General features: G+C 46.8%; 1 protein-coding gene across 13 annotated transcripts; it reads left to right on the forward strand.

The window, feature by feature from the left end:
• Positions 1-6,348: 6,348 nt before the first annotated feature.
• SF1 (splicing factor 1) lies at positions 6,349-21,103 on the forward strand. Of its 13 annotated transcripts, XM_045556138.1 has the most exons (14): positions 6,399-6,888; positions 8,220-8,348; positions 11,070-11,145; positions 14,192-14,344; positions 14,539-14,628; positions 14,975-15,158; positions 15,247-15,362; positions 15,504-15,611; positions 17,366-17,546; positions 17,810-18,083; positions 18,412-18,471; positions 18,586-18,765; positions 19,523-19,724; positions 20,164-21,103. In XM_045556138.1, exons 1-14 carry the CDS (start codon positions 6,495-6,497, stop codon positions 20,291-20,293), a joined length of 2,277 nt encoding a protein of 758 aa, XP_045412094.1. In that variant the 5' UTR covers positions 6,399-6,494; the 3' UTR covers positions 20,294-21,103. The 13 variants fall into 13 exon arrangements, with proteins under 13 accessions (XP_045412085.1, XP_045412088.1, XP_045412084.1 ...); XM_045556129.1 differs by having other exon boundaries at positions 6,349-6,525; positions 19,523-21,103; XM_045556132.1 differs by having other exon boundaries at positions 6,350-6,525; positions 15,501-15,611; positions 17,810-18,087; positions 19,523-21,103.
• Positions 21,104-21,174: the final 71 nt, after the last annotated feature.

A 21,174-nucleotide genomic window follows, 5' to 3' on the forward strand; every position in this document is an offset into this window, starting at 1 on the left:
TCCCAGGTATGGCAATTGCTCAAGGCAGCACCAAGACAAGGCACTCACTTTCAACCCTAGAAGACCCAGAATCCTTCGCTAGCTACCTAACAGTACCATTTTACATTCCCACCAGCACTAGAGGAGAGTTCCATTTCCTTCATCCTCATTAACGTTCGGTTTGGTCAGCCTTGTTTAATTTGTGCCATTCAAGTAGGTGTGTAGTGGTATCTCACAGTGGTTTTAATTTGTATTTCCTTACTGAAAAATGACGTTGAGCATCTTTTCCTGTGCTTATTTGCCATCCATACATCTGTTTTGGTGAAGTGTCTGTTCAAATCTTACGTCCTCTTTGCAAAAAAACCAGTTGTTTGTAAGATTTCTTATTGTTGAGTTTTGAGTTTGGATACAAGTTCTTTACCAGACTTGGGATTTGCACATATCTATTATGCTATGATTTCTAATTTGTACCTAAGTCACAAATTCTGCTACCCATTTCTCATTGGCTCAAATTACCTTTAATAGGAAGCTGTTAAATAAACATGGTTGTCAGGACAAAAAAATGAAGGAAAATATTAGTACTTAGTGTATCACAGAGGCTCACTCCAGGGCAGACATTATCATTCCTAATTCGGCTGAGGTGCTAGGCTCTCCAAAGGCTGGACTCAAAACAAACAGCCATGGACTTGCTCCCTCCAGTCTCAGCTAGCTAGATGCTGCTGCCTCTCCATCATGCCCATGGGCTTGGGGTTTCTGAACTATCAGATGTAAAGATAAAAGAAAATGCCAGAGATTAGAAGTAAGAGGCTGGAAACTTCTTGCCCTTTGCACTTCAACAGCAATACTCTGACACCAACTATCGGACTGGATGTTCCATAATTCAATTCACTTCTGACAGGAACCACCTGGAGTTAGCACAGATCCATCCCACAGGTTAGGGAACTCACTTCTGTCCAACTTGGCCACTAATTCCCATGACCTCCTTCAGGTTCAATAATTTGTCAGACTGACACACAGAACTCAGGAAAGTGTTATAATTATGATGACCATTTTACGATAAAGGATACAAATGAACAGGTAAATGAAGAGATATACAGGGCAGTGAGGTCTGGAAGGGTCCTGAGCCCAGGACTTTCTGTCCCTGTAAAGTCAGGGTATGTCACCCTCCTGGTACATCACTATGTTCACCAAACTGGAAGCTCGTTGAACCTTGTTGTTTATAGTTTTTTTTCTTTCTTTCTTTCTTTATTTTTTTTTTTTTGAGACAGAGTCTCTGTTGCCTGGGCTAGAGTGAGTGCCGTGGCATCAGCCTAGCTCACAGCAATCTCACACTCCTGGGCTTAAGCGATCCTACTGCCTCAGCCTCCCGAGTAGCTGGGACTACAGGCATGCACCACCATGCCCGGCTAATTTTTTTTCTCTATATATATTTTTTTAGTTGGCCAGATAATTTCTATTTTTAGTAGAGACGGGGTCTCGCTCTTGCTCAGGCTGGTCTCAAACTCCTGACCTCGAGCGATCCACCCGCCTAGGCCTCCCAGAGAGCTAGGATTACAGGCATGAGCCACTGCACCCAGCCTTTCTTTTTTTTTTTTTTTTGAGACAGGGTCTCACTCTGTCGCCCAGGCTAGAGTGCTGTGACGTCAGCCTAGCTCACAGCAACCTCAAACTCCTGGGCTCAAGCGATCCTCCTGCCTCAGCCTCCCGAGTACCTGGGACCATAGGCATGCGCCACCATGCCCGGCTAATTTTTTCTGTATATTTTTCGTTGTCCAGCTAATTTCTATTTTTTTTTTTTTTTTAGTAGAGACGGGGTCTTGCTCTTGCTCAGGCTTGTTTATAGTTTTTATTGAGGTTTTATCCTGTAGACATGATTAATTAAATCACCGGCCATGTGACTGAACTCAATCTCCAGTCCTTCTGCTCTCCAGTGGGACTGTGCTGAGGCTGAAAGTTGGTTGGTTTTTCTGGTGATCAGCCCCCATCCTGAAGCTTCCTCAGGGCCCTCAGGGCTGGCAACAAGTCCCTATGTTAGTATTAACTAAGGTATGGTCCCAAGAGGTTTATTATAAATAACAAAATACACCATCTTTCAGGAAATTCCAAGAGTGCTTGAAGCTCTGGTTGCCTAGAACTGGGGACAAAGGCCAGATGTGGATTTTTTATCATGCCATAGGCTTGCATAAAATCAGAGGTCTCTGAAATCTGTGTGTTCTGGACCCCGCAGCACAGTAGACAGTCTAGTAAACCAACTGTGCCCTATGTTCTCAAAGAATCAGCACAGTGCCCTGGAGGTGAAAATGACCTGAGATCCCACCTGCAGTAGAAATTTGGTGGTTGCCCTGCCAATGCATTTCTTTATGCCTATGCAGTTAATATATCGTAATTGGATGTCAGACATTTTTAAAAAGTATGAAGAAGCAGGCCTCCACCAGGTACAGTGGCTCATGTCTATAATCCTACCACTCTGGGAGGCCAAGGCAGAAGGATCACTTGAAGTCAGGATTTTGAGATCAGCCTGAGCAAGAACGAGACCCCTATCTCTATTAAAAATGGAAAAATTAGCCAGGCATCATGGCAAGCACCTGTAGTCCCAGCTACTCAGGAGGCTGAGACAGGAGGATCACTTGAGCCCAGGAGTTTGAGGTTGCTGTGAGCTAGGCTGATGCCACAGCACTATAGCCCAGGGGGTGCAGGGGAAGTAAGACTGTCTCCAAAACAAATAAAAAACAATATGGCACAGAGGTCATTCTAGTCAGTTGGTATGGATTAACAGCTTTTCTGGCTGAGCATGGTGGCTCACACCTGTAATCCTAACACTCTGGGAGGCTGAGGTGGGAAGACCGCTTGAGCTCAGGTGTTTGAGACCAGCCTGAGCAAGAGCGAGACCCCCTTCTCTAAAAACAAACAAAAAAAACACCAAAAAACCCCCAATCCCCCCTAGCTTTTCAAGGCTGCCTAATAATCCAGGTTACAAATATTCCAGTTTGTTCAACCATTCATATATTGATGGAAATTCACTGTTTCCAGGGTTTTGCCGTCATAAAAAAAATATTGCAGTAAATACAGAATACTTTGAACACATTACAATTCTTTTTTTTTTTTTTTTTTTTTGAGAAGTCTCACTCTGTTGCCCAGGCTAGAGTGCCATGGTGTCAGCCTAGCTCACAGCAACCTCAAACTCCTGGGCTCAAGCGATCCTCCTGCCTCAGCCTCCTCAGTAGCTGGGACTACAGGCATGCGCCCCATGCCTGGCTAATTTTTCTATACATATATTTTTTAGTTGTCCATATAATTTCTTTCTATTTTCGGTAGAGATGGGGTCTCCCTCTTGCTCAGGCTGGTCTCGAACTCCTGAGCTCAAACGATCCGCCCGCCTCTACCTCCCAGAGTGCTAGGATTACAGGCGTGAGCCACCTCACCCGGCCTGAACACATTATATAATCATATGCCTTGTTTTGGAGCAGATTCCCAGGAGTGAGATGCTGGATTGAAAGGGTTTGTTTGTTTACTTATTTATTTATTTTGAAAGGGGGAACCATTTTAATGGACAACAGAATGCTTTCCAAAAAAGGAATTCACAGCAGCAGGTGTTAGCACATTTATTTTGTTGCTATTTTGAAAAAGAGATTCCTCATTATCACCTTAATTTGCATTTCCCTGATAGGAGGTGTCTTAATATGCTTTATGCTCCTCTAACAGAATACCTGAGACTGGGTAATGTATAAAGAACACAGATGTATTTCTTAACAGTTCTGGAGGCTGGGAAGTCCAAGGTAAAGGGGGCCCCCATCTGGCGAGGGCCTTCTTGCTGGGTCATCCCATTGCAGGAGGCAGAAGGGCAAAATAGCACAAAAGGGAAGGAAAAGGGGGCTGATCTCATCTTTTTATCAGGAACCTATCCCTGAGGTATAAGCATTAATTCATTTCCGAGGGCAGAGCCCTCATGACCTAATTAAAGATCCTCTTGCATTAGAGATTAAGTTTCTAACACATGGGCTGGGCACCCTGGTTCATGCCTCGTCCTAGTACTTTGGGAGACCCAGGTGGGAGGATTGCTTGAAGCCAGGAGTTCAAGACCAGCCTGAGCAACATAGTGAGACCCCCATCTCTACAAAAAATAAAAAAATTAGCCAGGCATGGTGGTGTGCACCTGTAGCCCCAGCAGCCCAGGAGTTTGAGGTTGCAGTAAGCTACGATGATGCATGAGTGATACCATGTATCAAAAAAAAAAAAAAAGAGCTTCTAACACATGAACTTTGGGGAACACATTAAAAATTGTCAACCTAAAATAATCAAAAGGGTCAGAATCTAATTTAAAGGGAGTTTATTCAGGTGCAAAGTGTGAGAATGGACCACCCAGACACACCAACTCCAAAGGAATGGAGTTAGCAGTCCTAAGAAGGGAAGTTAAAGTTTCATTTATACAGGCAGAAACAGAAGAGTTTTTAGCAGGATTACATTATTTAAACATGGTTGGTGCAGTTATGGCAATTTGATCAATTATAGGCAGTGTTTCTTTTTGAGAAGGGTACATTTAATATTTTTTACAGAGGATGTAATAGTCATGGGTTTTCTGTCATCTCGTCTAAGCATAGCAGGACAACAAAGGGGAAGTTAGTCTATGACAAGAATCACTATTTAAGCAGACAGGAGGTTTTTGTCCTCTAGTCATTGTACAAAACAAGAAAAATAAGACAGCGAGTCCATCTATAATCTGAGAAACAAATTCTAACCATGCGTGACTCAGATCACAGTCACATCTCTCTCAAGGCTTAAAATGTTCTGGAGTTTCCAAAAGCTTTAAAATTACATTTACTTGCACAAATTGTAACAAGAGGGTTGTACACCCTTTTGTTTCTTGGTTATTTGGATTCACTGAGACATGCGCATTCATATTTTTTGCTCCTTTTCTATTGTTTTTGCCTTTTTCTAATTTGTTTTTAAGATTTCTCTGTATATTATAGATATTGGCTCTTTATCTGTCATGTGTTGCAAATATTTTTTCCTTTTTTAAAAACATTTTTTTAATTTTTACTATTTACTCTATTGTCTTTGAAATTTTTGCAGCCACGTTTTTTCCCCTAATCTATCGTCTCTTGACTTCTACACGTTTTAGGGTTTTTTGTTAATCAAGTATTAATGTATCTTTTAAATTCAAGGTTCCTGTCTTCCTAGACTCTCAACCTCTATATTATCTTTATAGTCTCCGAAATTGTATTCTAAATGTTTTAAGACCCTACACAATTTATTAACTGTTTACTCCATTTAACTTATGTACCATCTTTGTGATATTTCTACCTCTACCAGCGGAATCTAATTTCGGACTCTATTGTGTTGCACTAATCTTTCTGCAACAATGTCATATTGTGTCATTGTGTCTTACGTACTATGTTTATTAACTGGAAAGGCAAGCCCCTCCTCAGTCTCGTTTACAAGTTTTCCTACTATTTTCACAGTTATTTTACATGATTTTAAGATCATTTAATCAAAGCCCCCTTACCCCGTTGGTATTCCAATGGAAATGTATATTTGTAAACTAACTTGAGACTTGACAGCGTATGTTGTCTTTCACCTGAGATTACGTTGGTCTATTGGTTCGGATATTGTTTCAAATTTTTCAATAAGACTATTTCATAGCTTTTTGGGTCACTTAATTTTTTTTTTTAAAGAAAACAGGAAATCCCTTTTCACCTGCGGCGCCAACGGATCCGGTTTTCCGGCGCGCGCCAGTCCCTCCCCCGCTCCCGCCCCAAGGTTCCGGTTACCATGGGAACGAGGATTGACGTCACTGAGGGCTTCCTCGCCGGACGCCAAGGTAGACCGTGAAACGAAAGAGGCAGAGAGGCGGCTTTGCCCACGTACGCACGCGCACTTCTTGCTCCACGCCTCCCCTACCATAAAGCTGGTTCGGCCCGGCCTTTTCCGCTCTGACTCCTCGCTTAATCCCGGAGAAACTGCTCCCTGGGGCAGGGGAGGAGACAAAGTCTCGAGCCAGCGACGGCCAATCCCACGCCACTACGGAGCAACCGAGATTGACTGACTCCATCATCTGCAGCCAATGACCGAGCTCCTCGCCCCTTCGTCATAGAGTTTGCCCCACCCTATCCCCTCCTTTCTGGACTCTGAGCTCTGTTCGCGCAGTAACAAATGAAGTGCGCGCTGCGACACCACCCTGCCTACCGGACTCCGCCGCCATTTCCTCGCCTGGCCTAACGGCTCGGCCAATCCCAGCGTGCATCGAGAAGGACTAAGGCTCCGCCAATCGGAGTCCGGCGATTCTGACCCTCTCCTCAGCCCGGCCCAATCCAGGCCCCGGCTTCGCCGCCCCCGGCCCGCCCCCGCGGTGCCCTCTCCTCCTCCCTCTTTGTGCGTCTCGCGCCGCCACCGCGTAAGAGGACTGGCTCCGCTCTCCGCGGCAGCGCAGTCGGGTTCCCTCCCCCGGGAGGCTCGCGAAGGAGAAGCCAGCCGCCGCCGAGGAAAAAGAGCCGCTGGTGCTGGTCCCCGGGGGCGCCATGGCGACGGGAGCGAACGCCACGCCGCTGGGTAAGCTCGGCCCCCCCGGCCTCCCTCCGCTTCCCGGGCCCAAAGGGGGCTTCGAACCGGGGCCTGCGCCTGGGGCGGGGCTGCTGGCGCCTGGGCCGCCGCCGCCCCCGCCCGTGGGCTCAATGGGGGCCCTGACCGCGGCCTTCCCCTTCGCGGCGTTGCCGCCGCCGCCTCCGCCGCCGCCCCCCCCACCTCCGCAGCAGCAGCAGCCGCCGCCTCCGCCGTCCCCGGGCGCCTCGTACCCGCCGCCGCAGCCGCCCCCTCCGCCGCCGCTCTATCAGCGCGTGTCGCCGCCGCAGCCGCCGCCGCCACTCCAGCCGCCGCGTCAGGACCAGCAGCCGGGCCCGGCCGGCGGCGGAGGAGGTGAGTCGGGCCGAGAGAGCGCGAGCGGCGTCGCGCGGACGGGCCCGGCCGCCTAAGGGGCGCGCTGCATTGGCGACGGAGGCTGCACGCGGCAGGGGCGCGCGCGCACGGGGAGGCCCGGGCGGAGGCGCCCTAAGGCGCGCGGCCTGGTTCACGGGGCCTGGAGTGCGCACGCGCGCTGGGGGAGGGGTAAATGGCGGGAGGAGGTGTGCTGTGCGCAGACTCAGTGAGGTGGCCGGGCTTTGCGGCTCAGTTCTAAAAGCTGGGGGCCCTCTCTTGCCCTCCAGTCCGCTAGTGTAGGGGAGACGGGTGGAGGGTGTGAATGCCGGGAGGGCGTGAAAGGGTCACCTGACGACTTGTAGCGTGTGTCGTGGTCTGAGAGGAATCTCAAAAGGGAGACGAATACACGAACAGTTCCTCTGCTTGTATAGTACGGCAAGGTGTTGGCGCTGGAGAGCGGGAGAGGCTTCAGATGGTTAGGTCTTTTTTAGCTTTTTGGGGGAGGCGATTCCGGTTTTTTCCAAATCCCCTTTTGCCCTAGAGAATTTTCAAGTGTGACCCGCTTCCCCCTCACTGTTATAAAAGGCTTTCTCTTTGGGCCTGTACCCCTTGGGAAGTAGAACAACTTCTGTGTTCTAAATGTAGGGAGTGTCTGCCTATGTATCGGGAAAAGAGGGCTTCCTTACTGTCATAGCTCGTTCCGTGTTGAACTTTTGATATATCCTTTAAGAGTTCAGGGTCCAACTGGCAAGGAAAAGTGAATGCTGATCTTGGCTAAACTTAAGAAAAGGTGATCTTGTTGAAAAATCAGGTTTTTCACTTAGTAGTGTGTAACTGTAGATTTAGTTGTGTTCTGGCCTATTGTAGAAACTTGACTGGTGAGGGGTGTGGAGGTGGGAGGAGCCAGCAGTGTCCCCATAGTGCTTTACAGACCCGCTGATGGTGATTCTTAAATTTATTGTCTCCCCTGGAGTTTTGAAAGCATCCCTTGAATATTGTGTGTATCTTCTTATTACATCATTTCACTCTGAAGTTTTATGCATTAAGATTTACTTCCTTGTTCACATAGTACAGTTTCTCTAGACAAAAATAAAGAACATGAAATGTTAACTTCGTAACTCAGGACCAGATAACTCTTATAGTGGCCATGTGTTTTAATCTCTGATCTCTGAGGTTGGTTTTCCATTCTGTGTCGTTTAAATTTTAGGTCAGGTTCTCAGTTTCAGAGTCTGCTGAGTTTCTGTGTAATATTTTAGATATCCTGAACTGCCTGTTCGTTACTCTGCTTTACTAGTTTATATTTACACCTGATGGATTTTGTCTATCTTTAGACTTCCCAAGTAAGAAGCGGAAGAGGAGCCGCTGGAACCAAGACACAATGGAACAGAAGACAGTGATTCCAGGAATGCCTACAGTTATCCCCCCTGGACTTACTCGGGAACAAGAAAGAGCTTATATAGGTAAATACACGTTCTGCATCCAAATGCATTTTCAGATTGTTGCTATTTATTCTGAGTGATGCTTCTGTTTGTTTTGAAAATTTGAGATTTTAGTTTTCTTTTTTGATACAAGATGTGTTCAGGTGTACTTTCATGACTCTGATGTGATCCGTCAGTTTTTGCACAGTGAGTCCTGCATTTGCAGCTCCTTGTTTTGGTCTGTTCATAATAGCAGTGTTCTCCACAAGTGCCGGAAAGATAGGGGTCCACTTAGGAGTGAGAATAGTCTCCAGTCGAGCAGCACACCCTTTTCAGCTGCTGCTCATTGCCAGTTGATGAGGTGAGTGTCGTCTGCTGCTCTGAACAGGCCCCAGTGGAGAACACTGCAGGTATTGTAAACAAGATACCTTTTTCACAGCATGGCCTTTCACCATAACTCCATATTCCTCCCCTCCCCTAAAATGTGGTTTTACTTTTATAGGTACTTTCTGAAAGGAAAAAAAACTCAGTTTGAACAAAAAAGTGGTTCTGAAAGTGTGTTTACAGTTCATCCCTTTTTACTATTTTGTTGATTTTTAACCTTCCCTTCAGTATCTTTTCTGGTTTGGTCTTTGGAGAGCTGTCTTAAAATGAACAGGCTCCTGTATTTACTATTAAAGAAGTCTGCTGGAGAAGGGATATACGGCATGGAACTGGAACGAGGTGGTAGGATAAAAGATCTTATCTGCTGGGGAGTTTCAAGAATTAAGAATGACCTATCCACGGTGGAATTGGAATTAACCTCAGAATTACTTTTTTTTTTAGCTGCAAGGTTTTGTGGGTTTTTTTTTTTTTTTTTTCTTTTGAGACACACTTTCACTCTTGTCCTAAGTAGAGTGCCGTGGCGTCAGCCTAGTTCATAGCAACCTCAAACTCCTAGGCTGAAGCGATCCTCCTGCTTCAGCCTCAGCTGGGACTACAGGCATGCGCTACCACGCCTGGCTAATTTTTTCTGTTTTTAGTAGAGATGGGTCTCGTTCTTGCTCAGGCTGGTCTCAAACTCCTGAGCTCAAGCAATCCTCCCGCCTTGGCCTCCCAGAGTGTTAGGATTACAGGCATGAGCCACCGCGCCCGGCCCCCCTTATGTCTCATATTAGACCAGTTTGGGTCTTTACAACCTTGTGGAATGCTGCTAGTGGAGAAGTGTACCAAAAACACAAGCAGATTTAGAAAATGGGAAAAATAAACTATTCTTACAACAACTCTTCTGTGGAGGGCTAAGCACTGAGCCTTAAGGGCTTTTTATAGCTATAATCAAAGTAGACAGAATCAAAAGTAGAGTGTGAAATAGGTTTATTAAGAAGATAGTGATCGTTTTAATTTAATCTTTAGTACCAGCTGTTTATTCAGACTAGAGTCCATAGCCCCACAGTCCAGTTAAGAAGACTGATTGCCTCATGAAGGTGGCTTTCACCTTGAGTTGTTGAGCGCTTAACACTCAACTGCAAAGTCAGGATTTTTCTGGCATAAAGGAGCTTGGGGAGCCATGGGTCTTACTCATCTTTTGTCTCCCGCGATATGCACTGTTTGTCCAGAATACCCTCAATGTTTTTTTTTTTTTGGATATTAACAAGTTTTCATTTCTTCAGTGTTTCAGTGGGGGGGGGGGGCGCGGGGGTGATATAGCCCTGGAGGAGGAAGTATTTAAAATTAGGAGGGTATCCTATCTTGGAGCCAGTTCAACTTTTGACACAACCTAGTAAGACCTGCCCTTATTAGAGATGCCTGCTTAGAACTCTAAGATGCTACAAAGGTAAGGAACAGGTGATTTATTCAGCACGTTGAAGAAAGCCACTCTGGCTCTGCAGTTCCCATTATCTTGGAAAATCAGCTGTGTCACATTTCCCTGGAGTCACTGACAACTTTTGTGAAACCCTCATCTCTCTCTCTGTACAGCCTCATTGGTCAAGGCCTGAGGGCCACATTCATTCTCCTTGACCCACACTTCCCATCTTCTACACGTCAACTCCCTGTATAAGTAGCAAGTCTGAAAGCAGATTTCTAGCACTTTATGGTTACTGGTTTATTAACATAATGTGGTTTGTCATTTAATATTTGAACAATAGCTACAGGTATTGGGAGACCCTTACTAGTACAGGTCTGGTTGTACAGAAAGAGTATGTACAAATTTTTGTAAGGTGTTTAATTGGTTATTAAATGTCTCGTTTAAGGAATTTTAAGCCTGGTATTAATGAAGATTATCTTTGCTCAACTGGTATTTTTCTTTGTCCCATGTTAATTGGGTCTTGTTTTGGGGTATGTTTAATATTTAATGAAGAAAAATGAATTCAAGTCTTGCCCTCAAGTAATTTGGTGGGAATTGGGTATTGGTGATATCATACATGGTTTTTTGATTTCTGGGTGCTAATTGTAAGCAAGCCTTGATGGGGAGGGAGAGGTACAACACCTCATAATAATTGCTTTTACGTTAGCCTTAGTGAACAGTCTTTATTGCTAACCCCTCTTCCAACAAACTGTTTGCTTCCTTAAGTGATAACCATTTTGAAGTGAAAAATACCTATAGATTTAAGTGGATTCCTGCCGATAGGTGGTTGGGGGTTTTTGCCTCAATGTGTTCACTGATCAATCGTCCCTTTCAAAGTCTCCGAGTTCTTCATGCTTGTTGTTGAGATTTGAGATGTTTTTTGGTAACATTGTCTTTTTTCCATCCTTTTTTTTCTTTCCTAACCTGGTTTCTTCCAGTGCAACTGCAGATAGAAGACCTGACTCGTAAACTGCGCACAGGAGACCTGGGCATCCCCCCTAACCCTGAGGACAGGTTGGGAAACAGTTTTAACCAGCTGACAGTAACGCTTTTACCTTTTTCTCAATACGTTTTACTGGTGGCAACATAATAGTGTCAGTTCAATGAAATCCTATCCTAGTAAGACGACTGGTACTCTGACCATTCTGGGGCCTAGGGTTTAATTAGTGATATATATTGTCAGTCAACAGTTAGAAAATTGGAATGAAACTTAATTATTAGGAGAATAAAAAGTCACAGGAAAATGGACAACTGGTTTCCGATTGGTAAGCATGTAGATTTTAACCTGATTTACCCACCCCTAGGGACAGTTAAGGTGGCCCATTAACCTGCCTTTTCAGTACCTGCTTTGGCTGAAAGCCCAGGGGGTAGAGTTTTTCTCACAGGTACACGATGCAGGGATTAAGAATATTTTTGAGCATCGGTGAATTTGAGCAGGCCAGAAACTCGGATCAGCTCATTGCTGCAGTCTTCCTGCTCATGGTTTTGAGATGGTTTTAAAATCAGATGAGATTCCTAACCAATTTCCTTCACTGCCAGTTAATTTTCAGCCTTGGCCATTGCCTGGGGGTGCTGGGAGGGGCCAGAATACTCTTAACTATTTGGGGAAGTCAAGCAACCAACCCTAAATTAAATTACTCTTTTTTTTTTTTTTTTAAAGGGAGCGTGGGCCTCAAACAGCTGTGGTCATGTCATTTCAGTTTACAATTTATCTCGTGTTTTGAAAAATAAAAAGTTTGAGGGAGATGAACTGTTTAAACTCGAATTTTATTGGCTAATTGATCTTTGAGCTGCTAAAATTTGGTAATTTAATAGGATAGTCTCTCCCTCTCACTGAAACTTGTCTTAGTGCATACAACGTAGTTGAAAAGACTTTGCTTTAAAAAGTAGTGTTTTGGGCTTTTGTTACCCAGTTAACAGCTCATTAAATCAGGAAGATGATGTAATGGCTTCAGAAGTCACTCAGGCATCTTTCTGTTTCTGTTGCCCTTAGAAAACAGATTAACTTCCTTATTTCTCCATATTGACTCTTTAATTTTACTTACTAAATTTGTAATTTTTTTTCCTGTAGATTTTGGTTGGAGGGTTGTGTTGTGATTTATATTTCTTTTTGATTTGAGGATTTTTTTTTTTTTTTTTTAAGATTTACATTGTAGGTTATAGACCACAACTGTTTATCGCCTTTTTGGCCTTTTTCCCTTTAATAATATGTCTACAGGTTACCAGGCAATTCCTCCAAAGGTTGAATTTTTAACAAACCTTCTTTGCTTCCTGGAGAACTTACAATTTAGTTGATCTATCCGATGCGTATCCAAGGTGAAGAAGTCGGGCTAGTCTAACCTCTAGAATATTAGCTTTTACCTTTCACTTCTGCAGTTTGGGAGGAGGTTAAACTGGTGTGAGGCCTTTATTTGGCCAATTGGGTGCTGATAAAACTTGTTTTGGTGCTTAGCCAGAATGCTTAATTCTAGACAGCTGTGGGTGGGTATTAACAGTGTCAAGCGTGTTAGAAATAAAACCAGAGCAGGGTTTTTCCTCCCTTGTATTCAGTTTTGGAAGGCCCTAATGCCTGATTGGTTTTGCTTTTAAGACCAGGTTGGAGGGAAATGCATCAGTTTCTTACCTTAATAAGATTATTTCTTAAGAAGGTGTATCTCAAAATTAAGCCACTTTATGCTATTTTGATGTTGCTTAACTTAAACAGTTAAAAATGTTTTAAAATCTCTTTGTAGACTTAAATGTATAAGATGATAGTCCAATGAGTGGGGGTATGTTTGCTTTTGTTCACTATTACTGGATTGTGTTAACAGTTTATACAAATGCTAGAAACGGAGGTGTCAATTAGCCGTTATTAGCAATGAACAAACCTGACCTTTTATTCCATCGTGTGTGTAACGTGGTATGACATGGTTCCCTTTAGGCTGAAGACAGTGGGAGCAGCCGAGTTCAGTCCTTGCTCTCCAACTAGGCAAGGTTCTCTCAACTAAACCAAGGGTATAGGAGTCTTGACTACTTTCAGGATGTTTTTTTAATAACTTGATCCACATGGTCTCTTCCCTTCTTGCAGCTGCTACTAAATTTTCATTCAGATTATCAACCTATGGTCCTTTTTATAATCTTAACTTAGAATTCTAGGAGTGTAACTTCTCTTTTTTTATTACCGCAAAATCCAGCTGTGGTAAACTGACCATTTTATCATTATGATTTTTTTTTTTACTTGTAGCAACAGCATTTTACTCCTTAAAAAAGAGAGAGAGAGAAAATCTGCTTTCTGGACTTTGTAAACTCTGGCGGAGAATCATAGGTTTTCCCCTTGCTGTTTGCAGGTTCAGACCCTAGACAAGTATTTGACCAAATCTGCATTTGCAGCCTCTCTTAGAGGCTGCGTTAGCAATTTAACGTTTTTCTCTACCCAGACTGCCCAACCTCGAACAGCCAGAAAACAGGTTGTCTCCTGGGCCTTGGACACAGCCAGCCAGGCCGTTGAAGCAAAAGCAAAGACGAAGCCTTGAACCATCTCTCTCCATTGTTGGGGCCAAGTAGCTTCAGTAGCCTTGTGTCCCAGTTGCATTGGGTTTAAAGAGCTCATACTTACTATGTGTCAGGGGTACAGACACTCTTCCTGATAGGGCATGAGCTCTCTAAGAATTAACATTTTACCTAAACGTGGGGTTTCTGTGGTTCATAAAGTTGTGATATTGTAATTTTTTTTCAAATGAAAGAAAGTCCATATTTGGCAAGAAGACTCTAGAGGATGATACTGTCCTTGCCATTTACAGTCCAAAAATTTTCCCCAAAGGATAGACTTTTCCCCCCCCCCCTTCACTTTTAGAAGCGAAACCATTTTTTTCCTTTCTCACACACACCTCAGTCCCCCTAATGTTAAGCCAGATCCATCTCCCCATTCCACACGATCTTGAGTAGCACACGTTATGGTCGGTTCCTCCGAAGAGTGTTCTGTTAGGGTCTAAGGCAGAGGGGCTGGGGAAGACTTGTTATAGTCCATGTGGGAATGAGAGAAGTGGGAGCAGAGCAGTAAACGGGGGTCTGTTTCCCACAGGTCCCCTTCCCCCGAGCCCATCTACAACAGTGAGGGGAAGCGGCTTAACACCCGAGAGTTCCGCACCCGGAAAAAACTCGAAGAGGAACGGCACAACCTCATCACAGAGATGGTTGCTCTCAACCCTGATTTCAAGCCACCTGCAGATTACAAGTAAGCAGCAGGGCTACACTGGGACAAGGACACATGAAGGTCATGTGTGATCTCTTGGGACAATTTTGGTACTACTCACCTCTGCCCCAAATCACCCATAAATATTAGCACGTGGTACCAGTGGGTCTAGAAGAGCTATTGGCTATGTGTGTCATCTGTACGTGTGCAGTCAGTGACAGTCTGTCCTTCCTTAGACCTCCAGCAACACGTGTGAGTGATAAAGTAATGATTCCACAAGATGAATATCCGGAAATCAATTTCGTGGGGCTGCTAATTGGGCCCAGGTGAGTAACTGCTAACCTATGGGATATAGAATTCTTTAGAACATCTGAAATGTGTGTGTTATGCCAAATTGGCTGCTGTTGGCTTACTTTCCTGTTTTCAGTAGAATGTTCACTTTGGCTGAACTATGCCATTCTGTGAGAAAATCTCTCTTCTCTGTTCTACTGCATAGAAGTCAAATCTTCGGATTTGCTGTGGCTGACCTTAGAGATTATGGGGTCTTAGTGGGAAAATCCAATTCTCTGCACTTGTAGTTTCCTATTAATGCCTCATCAGCCCAGCCTCTGCCCCCCCTGGACTCTGAACTTGCTTGTCAGATATAAACTCAGTCCTTTCTGCCTCTGATAGAGGAAACACCCTGAAGAACATAGAGAAGGAGTGCAACGCCAAGATCATGATCCGGGGGAAAGGGTCTGTGAAAGAAGGGAAGGTTGGGCGCAAAGATGGCCAGATGTTGCCAGGAGAAGATGAGCCACTTCATGCCTTGGTCACTGCCAATACAATGGAGAATGTCAAAAAGGCGGTAGAGCAGGTAAGTGGTGAGCCCAGAAAGAAAGCTTGCCAGGCATCTACGTGGTGGCCTCAAACACTTATGTAGCTGTCTATTGTGTCTTTATTAGATCAGAAACATCCTGAAACAGGGTATCGAGACCCCAGAGGACCAGAACGACCTACGGAAGATGCAGCTTCGAGAGTTGGCTCGCTTGAATGGGACCCTTCGGGAAGATGATAACAGGTATATAATCAGTTTAAAGGAGAGTGCGGGAAGATGATAACAGGTATATAATTGGTTTAGAGGAGAGTGCGGAGAGACCTGAAGAACCTGTGGAAGTAGAGATTGTCCATAGCCCTTGTTGACTTTTTTCTTTCTCAGCAGGATCTTAAGACCCTGGCAGAGCTCAGAGACCCGCAGCATCACCAACACCACAGTGTGTACCAAGTGTGGAGGGGCTGGCCACATAGCATCAGATTGCAAATTCCAAAGGTGAGGGGCTGGCTCTTCTCATGGTTTTTTGGTAGCCCATGGTGTATAGGACAGCTCTCTCCTTTTGCTCTCTTGTCCAGGCTGGAGTGCAATGGTGCTGATCACAGCTCAGTGTAACCTCGAGCTAGGCTCAAACAGTCCTCCTACCTACCTCAGCCTCCTGAGTAGCTGGGACTACAGGTGTGAGCCACCATGCCCAGCTAATTTTTAAAATTTTTTTTGTAGAGACAGGGTCTTGTTATGTTTTGCAGGCTGGTCTTAAAACTCCTGACCTCAAGCAACACTCCTGCCTCAGCTTCTCAATGTGCTGGGATTACAGCCATCACACCTGGCCAAGACAGCTCTTTATTTATTTATTTATTTATTTTTGAGACAGAGTCTTGCTGTGTTGCCCGGGCTAGAGTGAGTGCCGTGGCGTCAGCCTAGCTCACAGCAACCTCAAACTGCTGGGCTCAAGCGATCCTCCTGCCTCAGCCTCCCGAGTAGCTGGGACTACAGGCATGCACCACCATGCCCGGCCAATTTTTTCTATATATATTTTTAGTTGTCCATATAATTTTTATTTCTATTTTTAGTAGAGACGGGGTCTCGCTCAGGCTGGTCTCGAACTCCTGACCTCGAGCGATCCGCCCGCCTCGGCCTCCCAGAGGGCTGGGATTACAGGCGTGAGCCACCGCGCCCGGCCCAAGACAGCTCTTAATAGCACATTAATGGTTGTTAATCTTAGGGATCCAAGAAAAATATTTTCTTTTTATTTATTTTTTATTTTTTTTTTTGAGACAGAGTCTAGGTCTTTTGCCCTGGCTAGAGTGCTGTGGCTTTAGCCTAGCTCACAGCAACCTCCTGGGCTTTAAGCAGTCCTTCTGCCTTAGCCTTCTAAGTAGCTGGGACTACAGGCCACCATGCCAGGCTAATTTTTTTCTATATATACTTTTAGTTGTCTAAATCATTTCTTTCTATTTTTAGTAGAGACGGGGTCTCGCTCTTGCTCAGGCTGGTCTCAAACTCCTGACCTCAAGCGATCCTCCCACCTCGGCCTCCCAGAGTGCTAGGATTACAGGCGTGAGCCACCGCGACCGGCCCAAGAAAAATATTTTCTGTCAGTGTGGTCTGTAATGTGATTTAAAGCCCAGGATGATTAGAAACATCTGTACAGAAAATATTCCTAATTTGTCTTTAGCCCAAGAAAACTGGAAGCTGACATTCTGGGCATAAATATTTTTACTGGGCTTATAATATTTAAATTCACTACCTTTCCTGCTTAAGATTGGTTCAAGAAGACTAAGCAATTACCGATTTTTTTTTAACCAGTTGCAAATCGGCACTTTATAAATCATTTTTTTTCCTGGGTAGCAAATATGTAAGGCTTCGTTAAGGAAATTTTTTCTGGCAGTTGCTCCAGTCTTGCACATTTTTCCTTCCCTCAAACTGGGAAGGGAGAATTTAATGAATTTGAGAGTTGAGAGAACCTGTGCTTTGGTGGCTGGAGAGGGCTTGGTGCTCAGGGTTTCCTGTGCTCTTCGCCCAGGGCCTCTGCTGTGACAGTTGCCATGGTGATCCCAGGTGCAGAACTGGGCACAGGACTGAAGTTCTGATGAAACTGTTTTGAGCCATGCTCAGTAAGGGGGGGTTAGGAAGATACAATGATCTGATGATTGAATTCTCCAAAGTCGTCTGTGTATAAATTCCTGAGGGTAAAAGCTTCCTTCTTAATGAGTTTTTCCCCTTTCTCTGTGTCTCCTGCCTCACCTTAGGCCTGGTGACCCCCAGTCAGCTCAGGATAAAGCCCGGATGGATAAAGAATACTTGTCCCTCATGGCTGAACTGGGTGAAGCGCCTGTACCAGCATCTGTGGGCTCCACCTCTGGGCCAGCCACCACACCCCTGGCCAGTGCACCTCGGCCTGCTGCTCCTGCCAACAACCCTCCTCCACCGGTGAGCCTCAGGGGCTGGTTCTCTTGGTCTGGCTTTCCCATTCTCTTCCACAGAGAATGGGAGCCATGGCCAACTGCTTTGGGTAGAGCAGGCTGATGAATGTGGCTGGCAACATTGTTCTTCTGGGATGTCAGGCCAGTTTGGGGACCTTTCGCTTTGGGAAGACCATGTTCTTGTGTTCTGGTCCTGTGGCATAACCAGAAGAACAGTGTTGCCACCGGGGGGCACAGGCAGGGACATTGGTGGGAAATGCTCTCACATAGTCTCTTATGTCTACCACCCAGAGCCGCCCGCCCTGGATGAATTCTGGCCCTTCAGAGAGTCGGCCTTACCATGGCATGCACGGAGGTGGTCCTGGCGGGCCTGGAGGCGGCCCCCATAGCTTCCCACACCCATTACCTAGCCTGACAGGTGGGCATGGTGGACATCCCATGCAGCACAACCCTAATGGACCCCCACCCCCTTGGATGCAGCCACCACCACCACCGATGAACCAGGGCCCCCACCCACCTGGGCACCATGGCCCTCCTCCAATGGGTAAGTAAGTGTCAGACCAGAAATCTTGGGGCTTTGGGATAAGCAAGGGTTTCCATCAGGTTGCTGGGAGCTTGGAAGCAGCTCTCAGAGTGGCTAGGTTGTGCCCTGGATCTGCGTGACTTGCCAAGGCTCAGGGTCCAGAAAGAGCAAGATTACATTTTGGTTCAGGTAGTGAGTGACTTCTGGGTGGGGTGGGCACAGATCTGCCTCTTACAGGCACGGTTCTGAGAACTCTTGTAAGGGTGGTGACTTAAACTGTTGGAGAGGGTGTGTCTTTTCTGGCCAGTTCAAATGTCCTGCTAAGTCCCTGCTCTTTCCTTCCATCAAGATCAGTACCTGGGAAGTACGCCTGTGGGCTCTGGGGTCTATCGCCTACATCAAGGAAAAGGTAACAGGTGTCTGCTCCCTTTGCGTCTTCACCTAGGCTTGGGAGTGAGTGGGGGCTCTGGCCCAAATTCTTCTCCTGCCCTGAGGCCTCACCCTTGCCTCCACCTCCCTGCAGGTATGATGCCGCCGCCGCCTATGGGCATGATGCCACCGCCGCCGCCGCCTCCCAGTGGGCAGCCCCCGCCCCCTCCCTCTGGTCCTCTTCCCCCATGGCAACAGCAGCAGCAGCAGCCTCCGCCACCCCCTCCGCCCAGCAGCAGTATGGCTTCCAGTACCCCCTTGCCATGGCAGCAAAGTGAGTAGAATATTTTGGGCTTGTGGGGGTGGGTGGGATGGGGGGCTAGGGCTGAGAGGAATGATAGAACCTCACAGCTCACACAGGCAGGCAGACACACCTTGGGGTGAGACTCTAGTTTCTGTTGGGGTTGAAAACAGAAAGGGCCTCCTGGTCTGGGGGGGTGTCTCGGAGAGGAGAGCTGATGTTTGGTGTGGTTGTGTCTGGGGAGAAATTTGTGGGGGCCGGCCTGGAGGGGAGCCTGCTATTTTAGGTAGGGTGCCAAAAGTCCAGGCTCTCATGGGCTGAGTGAGTTGCTGGCTGGCCCGAGCCTGGTGCATATGGCCCGAGTGGGATGGTGCATGCATGCTCTGGAGAGGGCTGTGATTGGGTTGAGAGACTGCAGACATGGGGCTGGGCAGTGGGGTGAGAGCAGCTGTGGCCTTGAGGTTGAATGTGCCGTTCGGTGGTGGCGGCGGCTGGGCAGAGGGACATCAGAGCCGTTCTTGTGTCTGGTACCTTCCCCTCGGCCCTTCCAGGGGCATTGGTGACAAAGGGCTTACTCTGTTAAGCCCAGAGACTTCGAGGCTGACCCCAGGGTAGTCCTGCCCACCCCTCCACTCCCCATCACCAGGACAGCCCCGCCCGCCCGCCCCCCACCACCGTACCGCATGCCAAGCAAGGAGCAGGCGCCCCTCGCCCCCGTCCCAAGGCAGCAGCCGCAGAGAGCCGCGGTGTGCCCCCGCGCGTGTGACCTTGGGCTTCTTTACCACCCCAGATACGACGACTACCACCACGAGCGCTGGCACAGGGTCCATCCCGCCATGGCAACAGCAGCAGGCGGCTGCCGCAGCTTCTCCAGGAGCCCCTCAGATGCAAGGCAACCCCACTATGGTGCCCCTGCCCCCCGGGGTCCAGCCGCCTCTGCCGCCCGGGGCCCCTCCCCCTCCGCCGCCTCCGCCACCTGGTTCCGGCATGATGTATGCCCCACCCCCTCCTCCTCCGCCTCCCATGGACCCTTCTAACTTTGTCACCATGATGGGCATGGGGGTGGCGGGCATGCCGCCCTTCGGGATGCCTCCAGCTCCCCCACCGCCTCCACCACAGAACTAGACTTGTTTTTTTAAGAAAATATATATTATAGAGAGAGAGAGAGAATTGGTCTCGTTTAAACACACGCCGAACCTCACCATATGGAGCCAGACATTGGGACGCACGCATGTGATTGTATGTGCACGCATGTGTGTGTGTGCACGCATTGGGCTGGGCCAAGCGACTGAGGACTCGCTTGGGAACGGGCAGATGGTAGTAGGGGCGCCAGCTTGGGCTCTTCTGGCGCCCCGTAGCATCGAGTGTCTTCTTTGTCTTCTTTCTCTCCTCACCCAACTCCCTTTGCCTCTCCCCAAACCGGGCCGCCAGGATCCCTCCCCGCAGCAGCGATGGCCCGAGCCATGAGAGTGAGGACTTTCCGCGCCCATTGGTGACCCTTCCAGGCAGACAGCCTCAGCAGCGCCCCTGGTGGACAGGATGGTTCGGCAAAGCAGCCTGAGTTATTTTTGTGGACGGAATCGGAACACGCTGGCTCCATATTGTGAAATTTTTATTAATTTGTTTCTTTTTCCTTTGTTATTTCCTTATTTCTTCCTTTCTTCAGACTCCGTCCAAGGAGACGCTCTCCCCGGTCTTCTGCTGCAATTAGATTCCTTTCCTTTCTCTCCAATTCTTCCCTTGCCAAGGAGAGAGGAGCAAATGGTTTTAGGCACAGGTTTTGGCCATTAATGTCAGGCTAGTGGAGGGGGGGATCATTTGGTTCTAAGTTTTTCAAGGTTCCATAGCTACCCCTGAAGGTGTTTGTTTGTTTTTTGTTTTTCTTACATGTGGGGTTTTATCTCTGCCACCCTTGTTGAAAGTCTTGTATGGTTGCCGTGGGTGTGTCGATCGCCAGGTTCTGGGATCTACATCTGTCCTGGCACTCCTGTGGCAGTAGGTGGGACAGCCTGAGTCACCTTGGGGCTTAACTTATGGCCTGGAGTTCTTTCTGTGCTCCCTGACCACCTAAGCTGCCTCGGATTCCATTTGTTCCTCTTCTTCCTGCAAGGTTTCCTTTTACATTTTATTTTAATCCCAAACATCTGAATGTTTTGCAGTGTCTAGGGGTTTGAGCCCCTTGTTCTTCATTCTACATCCTTTTTCTCCCCCCTTTCCTCTCCATGGAGTGATTATGTTGACGATAATGTGTACTGCGCGTTCTCTTCACTGGTTTATCTGCAGAAATTTCTCTGGGCTTTTTTTCGGTGTTTGATTTAACACTGCCCTAAAGGGGGGATGTTCCATTGAATAAAAGAGCAGTGTGGTTTTCTGGGTCTGCTTATTTTTTTTTTTTTTTTTTCACATAAACCACTTCTACCGGTGGCAGCAGCATCATCAAAC

The sequence above is a fragment of the Lemur catta genome, chromosome 7 (assembly GCF_020740605.2).
Source record: "Lemur catta isolate mLemCat1 chromosome 7, mLemCat1.pri, whole genome shotgun sequence".
In the NCBI taxonomy this organism is placed as follows: Eukaryota; Metazoa; Chordata; class Mammalia; order Primates; family Lemuridae; genus Lemur; species Lemur catta.